The sequence below is a fragment of the Bos indicus genome, chromosome 3 (assembly GCF_029378745.1).
Source record: "Bos indicus isolate NIAB-ARS_2022 breed Sahiwal x Tharparkar chromosome 3, NIAB-ARS_B.indTharparkar_mat_pri_1.0, whole genome shotgun sequence".
NCBI lineage: Eukaryota > Metazoa > Chordata > Mammalia > Artiodactyla > Bovidae > Bos > Bos indicus.
Window position 1 is genome coordinate 15,484,925 of NC_091762.1, and position 11,222 is coordinate 15,496,146.

General features: G+C 50.5%; 1 protein-coding gene across 3 annotated transcripts; it reads right to left on the reverse strand.

Moving 5' to 3' along the window:
* Positions 1–323: 323 nt before the first annotated feature.
* FDPS (farnesyl diphosphate synthase) lies at positions 324–9,613 on the reverse strand. Of its 3 annotated transcripts, none has more exons than XM_019953668.2 (10): positions 9,473–9,613; positions 8,178–8,340; positions 6,934–7,074; positions 3,009–3,089; positions 2,743–2,865; positions 2,280–2,368; positions 2,111–2,183; positions 1,344–1,421; positions 1,108–1,242; positions 324–583 (listed from the first exon to the last, which is right to left on the reverse strand). In XM_019953668.2, the coding sequence occupies exons 2-10, from the start codon at positions 8,316–8,318 to the stop codon at positions 383–385; spliced, it is 1,062 nt and encodes a 353-aa protein (XP_019809227.2). In that variant the 5' UTR covers positions 8,319–8,340; positions 9,473–9,613; the 3' UTR covers positions 324–382. The 3 variants fall into 3 exon arrangements, with proteins under 3 accessions (XP_019809227.2, XP_070635829.1, XP_019809223.2); XM_070779728.1 differs by having other exon boundaries at positions 8,178–8,319; positions 9,473–9,599; XM_019953664.2 differs by lacking the exon at positions 9,473–9,613 and adding an exon at positions 8,418–9,448.
* Positions 9,614–11,222: the final 1,609 nt, after the last annotated feature.

An 11,222-nucleotide genomic window follows, 5' to 3' on the forward strand; every position in this document is an offset into this window, starting at 1 on the left:
GCGTGGCGAGCCTCAGACCCAGCCCCCAGCGCTTGACGCTTTTGCCTGTGTCACCCACCCAGGCCCAGCTCAATGGCTTTTGATGCGGCAGCCCACTCCAGTGTTCTTGCCTGGAGAATCCCAGGGACGGGGGAGCCTGGTGGGCTGCCGTCTATGGGGTCGCAGAGTCGGACACGACTGAAGCGACTTAGCAGCAGCAGCAAGGTCCCACTGAAGGGACCTTTTAGTCCCAAGGGGGTTCCGGCTTCCATGCAACTGACCCCCACCCTGCCCATTCTGGACAAAGCTGCGCCCCTGGCTGGCATAAGCAGAAACGGAAGAACTACAGGTTAGACAATAATTTATTAAGAAGCCTCCTTTCCCCACCTTCACAGACTCTAGGTCACTTTTTCCGCTTGTAGATCTTTTGTGCTAACCCCAGGAAGATGGCTGGGGGCAGGGGCGCAGCATACTGCTCAATGAGACCCATAATGTGGTTGTAACTGTCTTCCTCGTATTGCATGTACACAGCCGACAGATTCATCTCCTCGTAGAGCGCCTTTACTCGGGCCACCTTCTCAGCCTCCTTCTGCCCATAGTTCTCCTGAAGGGTCGGGGGTAGGAAAACGGGCTTATTAGCCTTACCCCCGCACCTCTAGGTCCCTCCACTCCCCCATCCAGAACCTCTCCAATGCCATTTATTCATTCCATTCCTGCCTCCAGTTTCAAGGGTCTCTGAGTAGCTATGATCTCAAACTCCAGCCCCCACCCCCACGCCGCCCCCTTCCCAAATGCTCACTCAGTCAGTGGGGTTCAGGCCTCAGCTTCTTCTACCCCAGGATTTCTCAACCCGTGGCCCATTTGAAATTTCTGCCAGACAGTTCTTTGTGGGAAGCTACTGTATGTGTGGTATTTGGCAGCATCTCTGGCTTCTACCCACTAGGGATCCAGTGGCACAGGCACACACACACCAAGTTATGATGACAAAAAAAAAAATGTCTCCTAACACTGTCAAATGCCAGGGTGGGCGGGCGTGCGTGCATGTGTGTGTCAAATCACCCCCATTGAAAAACCACTGCTCTTTCCCCTACTCCACGGCTTGGGGACCCACAGCACAGCCTCAGGCACCTGCAGGATTTGGCGCTGCTCTGGAGAGGCCCGCTGCAGACACTGGACCACCAGCCAGCTGCACTTGTTGTCCTGGATGTCTGTGCCGATCTTACCCGTCATGCTGGGGTCCCCAAAGAGATCGAGGTAATCATCCTGGGCAGAGGGGGTGCAGAAAAGAAGGAACGAAGAGGCTGTAAGGCAGGGAAGGAGCAAAGCTGGAGCCTGTTTTCTGCCAGTGCCCCATGCCTTTCTACCTGAATCTGAAAGAACTCTCCCATCTCCAGCAGGATCTTCTTGGCATGGGCATGCTCCTTCTCCCCATCAATGCCCGCCTACAGAGAAAGGGGGTTAACAAGTCATACACCAGAGGTGCCTGCATCTTCCTGGCTGCTTCCTCCCACGAAGAGGGTCTTGCCCCAGTACAGACCCCCTAAGTCTTCTCTCCTTTCAGACACCCTTGGCTTCCCTGATAAAGGAAGTCCTGGCTGACGGTCCACCCCCTATCCCACTGATTTTAGCTATGGGTCTTCTTGCAAGTCACAGCAGAGATGAGTCCATTCTGGAGGCCGTCAGACTCTCTTCTCTCACAAGGCTCAGTTCCTGAGTCGCTCTGATCCTGCTTCCTAATTTTTTTACCATTTCCAAATTCTTTCACTATGGAAAGGAAACTTGGAGAAGGTCAGCATAGATAGTTAACCCCATGGATTGCCTTTGAATCTAGTCTTCTCCCTCAGCCTGAATTATCTCCTCCCCACTCCTACTACTGTACACAGATGGAGAATTCCTTGTTCCCCCTTGATGGGCTGTCCACTTTCATGTAAACCACTCAGTTCTTTTTTATAATTAGTCCCACGGGTGGGGATTTTATCCACATCTTATAGCTGAGGAAACAGACTCAGCAAGATTAAGTAGCTTGCTCCATATCTCTCAGCCATTCCTAGTCGGGGCATGCCTGCTCCGTGGCCTCATTATTGAAAGGCCCACATGAGCAGGGCAGCAAGGGATGAAGAGACTCACTCACCATATACATGGCAGCAGCTACAGGAAGGTAAAAGGAGTAGAAAGCTGTCTTGTACTTGACAATAGACTTATACCTGCATGCATGGAGAAGATAAACTCCTTAGAAGGGTTATACACCCCCTCCCAGCCCTCCCTCTCACTGTCCAGATATGGTTCCCATGGTCCCTCACCTCTTTTCTGTGAATCTGCCAAGATCCACGTTGCCCTGGGGAGCTGTGATGAGGTCCAAGGTCTGTCCGATCTCAGTTTGATAAGAACTCTAAGGAGCAGGAAGATGGCCTGTGAACTGGGCTTTCTCCAGGGCTGGAGAACTCTGAAATCTTGGGCCCTACATCCCACAGTAGTTGATAACCGGGTGGTCAGAAAGACAGGAGGAGGAAGAGAGGGCTCCCAAACTCAAGGCCCACACAGTCACACGCATGCCCTTTACCACTCCTTTCAATCACAGAGACACAAGCAAGCCGCCGCCACCACCCGCCCCCACTCCCTCCCTCAATTACTTCCCCTTCCAGGCAAACCTGTGTATCACCCTAAAACAAGACTGTCCCAAAGAGGACAGTGAGCATCGCATATCTGGACGAGAATGTCCCATAGAGGCCAAGGCCACTGTGGGAGCCCTAGTCGGCACCACACCTGCAGGAAGAGCTCGATCAGGTCCAGGTAATAGGGCTGCTCCCGACAGTACAGCTTCAACAGGCGGTAGATGGATGATTCCAGAAGGAAAGCATCATTGATGGCATCCAAACCTATGCCTGGCTGTCAGGGACACAGAAAACAAGCAATCAACTTCTGGCCTAGACTCACACCAAAAACCCATAACACCTCCTCCATAGGCTCCATGTGACCCTTTCCCAGTGGTCTGTTGCCATGCCCACCGCGCTACCTTCCCGCCCACTTACCTTCTGATACCAGCAGGTCTGCCCCCGTCGGGTGAGGGATGAGTCCATAATGTCATCTGACACCAGGAAGAAGGCTTGGAGCTAGGAGGATGGAAAGTGGAATAAGAGTCCCAGGGCTCCTTATGATTGTTCCTTCTACTAGCAGTAGATGCTGCTTTTAAGAATCACTCAACAGGGAAGGTAGGTCAGGATGAGGCTGAGGACTGGTTTTTTTGGCCACACTGTGTGGCTTGCGGGATCTTAGTTCTCCAACCAGAGATCAAGCCTGTGCCCCCCTACATTGAGAGCATGGAATCTCAACCACTGCACTGCCAGGGAAGTTCACTGAGGACTTTTAATCTGGGCTGTGGGACTTTGGAAGATTGTATGACTTCTTTGGCTCAGGCTTCCCAACTATAAAAAGGGACAAAAAACTCCTTTGTTTTCAGAGTAAGAGACATAACAGATCTCCAGACAATCCCTGGTATCAGGGAGATGATGAAATATCTTCATATACTGTACTCCTCCCTGGCCAAAAACTTCGGGGAGGGTTTCAAACAAGATTTTTTCATGCAGCGTGACTTTACATGACTTCAGGAACAAGAAAGGCTGGTTCCTGCCTTCTCTCCGGGCACTGCTTACCCACTCCAGCAAACAGGAACAAAACCCCACCTCAGGAAGCTCATTTAGGAGCCTGAGTCTAATGGGGTGGAACTGAAGTCTGACTCCTGGTAACTTTCACCCATGGCTCTTAAACATCCTCAAAGGGCTTCCTCTTCTGAGTGCCAGCCTCCTGGAAAGTACCAGACTATGCTGGCTCCCTGCAGGACTGTGAACTACCTTGAGGCACAGACGAGGTGTTTGACTGTATGGCATTCCCAAAGCCCAGCACAGTGCTGGCCCATAAATGTTTGTCTAAGAAATACATGAGAGAATGAAGCACTGTAACTTCTCCCAGAGATAATTCTAGCAGCCAGGCTACATATTCCGGCTCCCTCAAACAGCTTGTGAAGACATGGTGTGTTTTTTTTCTTTTTGGCCACACCGCATGGCTTGTGGGATCTTAGTTCCTCGACCAGGGATTGAATCTGGGCCCTACTTCAGCAGTGGAAGTGCTGAGCCCTAACCACTGGAGCACTACGGGAATTCCTTGAAGACATGGTTTTTAATGTCTTGTGTGTGTGCTCCAGTGGATCTGCATGGCTCAGAGGAAGTGCCCACCACTAGCTACCAGCTCAGCTGTGCACAGTGCCGAAAGGGCTATTGTCGTTCCAGGCCAAGTCCTCGGGAAGGAGGTCTCCATCTGCACCTTTCCCTCTGACGTCGCCCTGGAGTGGGGCCTGGGCTTTCCACATTGGGGCACACATTTTATTTACAGTGTGTCTATGTGGAGTGGCATTGTTCCCTGAAGCCACAGCTCCACTGCCTCCCCCGAGTGGCTACAAGGGCCAGCTGGTTTCAACCAGCACCACTCAACCAAGATCGCCTCTGAAGGGCATTCATTCCGTGGCCTCCCTCAGTCTCCTCTGCCCCCAACAACTGCACTTTCTATCTATTAGGAGAACATTAAACCTACAGTGGTTTTACCACAGTATTGGGTTGGGTTTTTTAGTAATCTCCCCAGGTATATGTCACAGTGGGAAGTAGCGAGAAGCACATCTACATTACCCACACTGCATCCTTACCGAAATGCCTCCTTGCCTATTTCCTCTAGATACGAATCAGACTGGGCTGTGAGCCACTCTATCAAATAATTGGCCTAGACTTTAAAAAAGTCTGTTATAATGGAGGAAGTATTCTAAAGACTGAAGAAAAACTAACAAATGCAATGCATCACTTCTGCTTGGATCCTAGATGTTTTTTTAAAAAAAAAAAAACAAAAAAACACCTTATAGTAGACAATTGGGGAAGAATTATGAATATTTAAATATGGAATATATATTAGGTAATATTATGATATCAATGTTAACTATCACGACTGTTGCTCTGATTTGAATGCTTCCCCCCAAAATTCTTATGTTGAAATCCTCAACTTCAAAGATAACAGTATTAGAAGGTGGACCCTTTGGGAGATGCTCAGATCATGAGGGTGCAAGCCTCATGCAAGGGATTAGTGCCCCTATGAAGGAGACCTCCAAGCACTCCCTTGGCCCTTCCACTTGAGGACACAGCAAGAAGATGCTGGCTATGAATCAGGAAGAGAAGTCTTGACTCCTGGTAAGACCCAGTCATGTGGGTGCCTTAATCTCAGCCATCCCAACCTTCAGAGCTGTAAGAGAGAAATTTTCTGTTGTTTATAAGTTACCCAGTCACTGGTATTTTGCTGTTGTTCAGTCGCTAGGCTGTGTACAACTCTTTGCAGCCCCATGGACTGCAGCACGCCAGGCCTCCTTGTCCCTCACTACCTCAGAGTTTGCCCAAGTTCATGTCCATTGAATCAGTGACGTTATCCAACCACCTTATTTTGTTATAGCAGCCCAAACAGACTAAGACAGATGTGAAAATGCTATTGTGGTTATATAGGCAAATGTCCTTGTTTTTAGGAGGTAAATGCTGAAATAGAAAAGAGGTTGAAGGAGATGTGGTAGAAGCGAAAGGAAGATAAAAGCAGAGATTATAACAAAAATCATCCAAAACAATGGTGCATTGCTCAAATGGAATCTTAAGGGAAGTGGTCACAGTGCAGCTGCGTTTAAGAAAACATGGGAATTCCCTGGAAGTCCAGTGGTTAGGACTCAGCATTTTCACTGCCAGGACCAAGGGTCATCCCTTGTCAGGGAACTAAGATCCCACAAGCAGCACGGTTTGGTCAAAACAAACCAACTCAACCGCAGGTGAACCCACAGCGCAGCTAAGGTAAGTAACAACTGATTTTACCGGGTGAGCTGCTGAGTCCACCACAGCTCTACGCTTACCCTCCTGCCCTTCACTCCTTGCCTGCTGTCTGTGGCTATGGGCTCCTCAGCACCACCAATCCCTAGAAGGGCACCTCTGTCACCAGGGGCCCCATCCTCAGTGAGGCCATCATCCTTTTACCCCCTTGGAGGCAAATCCCTACTGTATAGCCCCATCTCCCTTACAAGCTCTAGGTTGGAAATTCCACCACCTGCAGGACAGATAGCTCCACCTGATCTGCTCACGCCAAGAGTGCAGCGTGGCCAGTGCTGAGCTCATCACACCCTCCCTCAGGCCAGCTGCTCCTCTCCACAGGCCAGGATCACCCGTCATTCACCAAGCCCAGAGCGTCTTCCCTCCTGGGCTCATCTCCCCACTCCTCAGGGCCTAGCACCCCCCAACTCCAGAACCTAGTCCCCCTGGGAAGCCTAAAATGGAGACTTTAGGCCAGGTGAGCAAACCATACACCTTCAAGAACCAACTGAGCTTGGAGACAGGAAGACTGAGCAAAACAGACAGATCCACACAAGACAGTCCATCTCCAGTCTTGGGGAAGTGGCTTCAACTTCGGCCAACTGTTGCTATATGGGACTCTGGACCCATATCTAGCAATTTTCCATGTGATACAAGACATCTGGGGTTTCATGTGAAATCTCTCCTTTTGTTAGATTTAGGGAACTTAATTTTAAAACATTTTCAAAAACTACCAATAGGCTTCGAGTTTTCAATCTCTGCCATAGAATAATCTTGTAGAAGAACTATCTCACTTTTGTGGCTGTCCTCTACTCAGAAGAAAGAGCTGACAACTTCACGGCCAGTTCCAAGGCCCGGGCCCACCACCAGAGTACAGGTGAAACATGTACCTTCTGGTAAAACAGCCTCCCCATGTGTTAACCCTTATTCACTAAGTCTGGCCCCAGCACACGAGAGGCAGAGAAACACAACCGAGAAGCGAGTTTCAGGCCCATCCCTCCTGTCCCACCCCATCCCACCCAGGGCACCCCTACTCTAGTAAACCTCGTCTTCGCCTGCTGTTCCCCATCCTTCTCACCAGTTCCACACACCAGCCCACAGTCAGGGCCCGCTGGAGACTGTCAGGATCTTGTTTCCCAGGCTCCACAAGCTCCCGGAAGGTTATTACCACCGTCAAACCCCGATTGTACTTGCCTCCGATGGCATTGTACTCCAGGACCTGGGGAAAGAGCAGAGGGACAAGGAAGGCATCAGGGTCTGCGGAGCAGCTATTCTGAGATTTCTCCTTGTTTTCTACCACCGGCGACCAGGGAACCTAACTTTATCCTCCTCAATCCCAACCCCTCCTCCAGGCAGCCTCTGAACTACTACTCTCTTGGCTTCTTCCAAGTTGTGGAGCACAGCTGGAAGTTCCCCAGTCCCCAGGCTCTCTCTGCGTTGTCTTCTTCAGAACACTGGAAGGCTCCATACTGGAGATTAAAATCTGCTCCCAAACCCAGACAGGGCTTGAACCCGGGGAAAACTCTTGTGTGTGCCAAGGGAATGGCTAGCTCAGGTCTCTCCCATCCCCATTCCTCCTTTCTCAGCCACCTCCTCTGCACCCCACTTCACAGTTCAGCCTATCTGCAAATAAAAAGACTCTCACTTAACTAATAAGACAAGCCCCCTCCTCCCCAAATTAGCCAGAGAACAGCTTGGAGGGCACTCAGGTTGGGGGGACCATCCGCTACTCCTTCAGTGGCATCGCTTTCTGCTGCCCTGTTGTCAACCAGATGGAGTTCATTGGGAGGACTTCCCTTTTTAATCTCCATCCCAGTACAGACTTCCTTTTCCTTAGTTTGCCTCAGACAAATGAGACAGCATTACAAAAAGAATTGCTAGATACTCCAAAAGAATAAGGCAACTTAGGTATCTCAAAAAACAGTTCCTGCCCTAGAGGAGGGGTTTCTGATGGAACACTACCTTCCCTCAGCCCCACCTCAGACTGCTTCCTCCCTTCCTCCCAGGTCCCTGCCAAGGTAGCCCCTTATGATTTCTGGACACCTAATTCCCTGTCTCAACAAAATCAAAGACTTACCCGGATCAAGGCCTTCACTCCCAGGGAGCTCAACCCCTATGCAAAGCAGTATGTCTGGCCTACCAGAACCACAAAGCTGGATTGATTGGACCTGCCCGGGCTCCGGCCCCTCCAGAATGGACCCAGAGTCTCTCAGATAAAAGTCTGTTCCGACACCTGTCAAAAGTCACCCCAGAGCCAGAGAGAGACCCCACACATGTGCAGAGATTGCAAAGGTTCACCCTCTCAAGTTGTAAATCCCTCACCTCCTTGAGTCGGGTAATGGCATCTCCTATCTCTGGATGCCCAATGTCCTCCTCAGTCAGCACCTTGACAATCTGGGAGAAGTGCTGGATGAAATCCTGCCTTTCTTGGGCGTAAGCGTCCAATTTCTGGTCTCCATTCATTCTGAGGGAGGAGTAAAATGCTCTGACAAGAAGGAGGACAAGTCAGAAACCTAATCAGCTGCTCCCCTCCCCAAGGCCCCTCACCCCTGCCAAACTCACCGAGGCTCCTCTGTCCACGCTTGCCGCCAGCAGCGGGCACTGTGCCAGGCCCCCAGGACTGGGCACCCGTGCCCCAGGGTGGGTCGCTGTAGGGGACCCAGCAACCTGTCCTGGGGCACCCAGCACGGGGCTGGCAGCAAGAAGACCCCCACAGATCTCAGCCAGCGGGACAGGGGCAGCATGGGAGGTGGCATAGGCAGGGGGCATTGAGCACTCCCTGCAGGGGCAAGCACCAGAGGCAGATGCACGCTGTCAGCTCCCCAAGTCACCCTCCAACCTTTCACCTCTGTACCCAGAATGCCCCACTCTCTTCTGGGCTAAGCTGGAGGGCACTTACAGAAAGAAATGCAGGGAACAAAAAGTACGGCTGGGTAACCGAGACTCAGCTGATCACACTTAAAATAAGAAGGCTAGGACTCAAAGCCACCTAACTTTACCCGGTTGAGGAACCGTTAACGCCTCCACCAGGGAGCCTCTGGAATTGTTCTACTCTTACTTTCTTCCTCTAAATTCTGGAGCACAGACTGGAGAATCCAGAGTAAAGGACCTCAGGACCGGGGGCTGGGAGGATTTTTATATCACCCTCTTTTATGGAGGCCAAACTGAGGCTCTAGGAGGTAGGAGGATATCGGGGGAATGGCAGCGCCAAATCTAGAACCCAGGTCTCCCTCGGTAGGCAGGAAGAGGGGAGCGCAGGCTTTGACACGTGAAAGCAGAACCCCTGGGTACTATGGACATGTAGTCTGGGGCTCTGGGACTGGACCCTCACAGAGCCAGGATTGTGCTGACAGCCTCGGAGCAACACTGGGTGGGTGGGTAGGGTTCGCAGCGGAAGAGCAAAGCAGGGTGCAGTTATATTGGGATTCCAGGAAACCACATGGCAGAGTTTGGGAGTTTCTGCACATCCACGGTGTCAGCCAGTCGGTCCCACCAATTCCCAAAACGGGGGAACAGCGACGCAACAGACTGGACCTCCTGTGCCTTAAAGTTGCGCTACAGAGGTAAGACCGAGTTTCTAGCCCCTGCCTCCGGTCCCAGCCCTCAACCTCTCTCACCTGTTCCTGGATGCGGGTTGCAGATCCAGATTGTTGGAGGGGTACTCCTAAAAGCTGGACCGCTCGGCGCTCGGGTCGCTGGATCTAGTAGTTCTCGACCTCCTTTCACTATAGGCAGCAATGCTTCACTAGACTACAATTCCCGACATGCCACAGGAGGGGCAACGATTACGCGATCTAGCGCGGGCTGGCTGGGCGGAGACGAGCCACATTGATTGGCTACTTCCCCTCGTAAGAGCATGAGGCCCTGTAACCAACAGCCAATGGAAGGTCTGCCCCCCGGGACCTAAAGCTAAGAGGGCTGGAGTGGGCGGAAGATGGGGTGAGGTTGTAAGGAGTCGTAGTGAAAGAGAAACAGGTTTGGAATTGCTTGAACTCAGGCTCTCAACAGTCGTTCTTTACTACTCAAATTGTCATTATTTTCCTGTGCAGTTGAGTAGCACGTTACTAAAACCCCAGGGAGACCAACATGGCTACTTAACTGGTTGTCTAACTTGGGCAAATCATATAACTTCCGAGCCTCAATTGACGGCTTTGAAACTACCTTCCCTTATTTGTTAAATTAGGATAACACCCTATAAAGTATATAAAGTGCTTTAAGTGCTCAAAGCGAAGACTCAAGCAGAAACCAGAACCTTTATCCCTACACTCACGTACACACACACACAGTTTACTCACCCACCGTGAGTAACACACACACACATACACACCCCGTACACACACACAGACTCCTTACCAACACACACACCCCCCATATACATACACCCTATACACACACACTCCTTACACACACATACCCTTTACACATAACACTTTTTACCAGCCACCATGGGTAATACACACATACAAGTTTACACACACATCATGGGTAACACACACACACACCCTGTACACACACACCCCTTAAACACACACACCCCCCCCTTATACACACACACATCTTACACACACACACACCCCTTACCCACCCACCATGGATAATTATATAAAAACTGAAACCATAAAATAGAAGATAACATAAGGGCCAGTCAGTCAGTTCAGTTCAGTCGCTCAGTCGTGTCCAACTCTTTGCGACCCCATAAATCACAGCACACCAGGCCTCCCTGTCCATCACCAACTCCCGGAGTTCACCCAAACTCATGTCCATCGAGTCGGTGATGCCACCCAACCATCTCATCCTCTGTCATTCCCTTCTCCTCTGCCCCCAATGCCTCCCAGCATCAGAGTCTTTTCCAATGAGTCAACTCTTCGCATGAGATGGCCAAAGTATTGGAGTTTCAGCTTTAGCATCATTCCTTCCAAAGAACACCCAGGACTGATCCCCTTTAGGATGGACTGGTTGGATCTCCTTGCAGTCCAAGGGACTCTCAAGAGTCTTCTCCAACACCACAGTTCAAAAGCATCAATTCTTTGGTGCTCAGCTTTCTTCACCAACTCTCACATCCATACATGACCACTGGAAAAACCATAGCCTTGACTAGACAGACCTTTGTTGGCAAAGTAATGTCTCTGCTTTTCAATATGCTATCTAGGTTGGTCATAACTTTCCTTCCAAGGAGTAAGCATCTTTTAATTTCATGGATGCAGTCACCATCTGCAGAGATTTTGGAGCCCCGAAAAATAAAGTCTGACACTGTTTCCACTGTTTCCCCATCTATTTACCGCAAAGTGATGGGACCGGATGTCATGATCTTAGTTTTCTGAATGTTGAGCTTTAAGCCAACTTTTCCACTCTCCTCTTTCACTTTCA

Bases quoted from the DNA above. Each gene is read 5' to 3' on its own strand.
- FDPS (XM_019953664.2), bottom strand. From the start codon at position 8,611: ATGCCACCTCCCATGCTGCCCCTGTCCCGCTGGCTGAGATCTGTGGGG. The intron at 2,866-3,008 runs GTAAGTGGGCGG...TGTCCCTGACAG, and splicing joins AGACCTGCTGGTATCAGAAG to CCAGGCATAGGTTTGGATGC. The intron at 2,184-2,279 runs GTGAGGGACCAT...CCATGCATGCAG, and splicing joins GGCAGATTCACAGAAAAGAG to GTATAAGTCTATTGTCAAGT.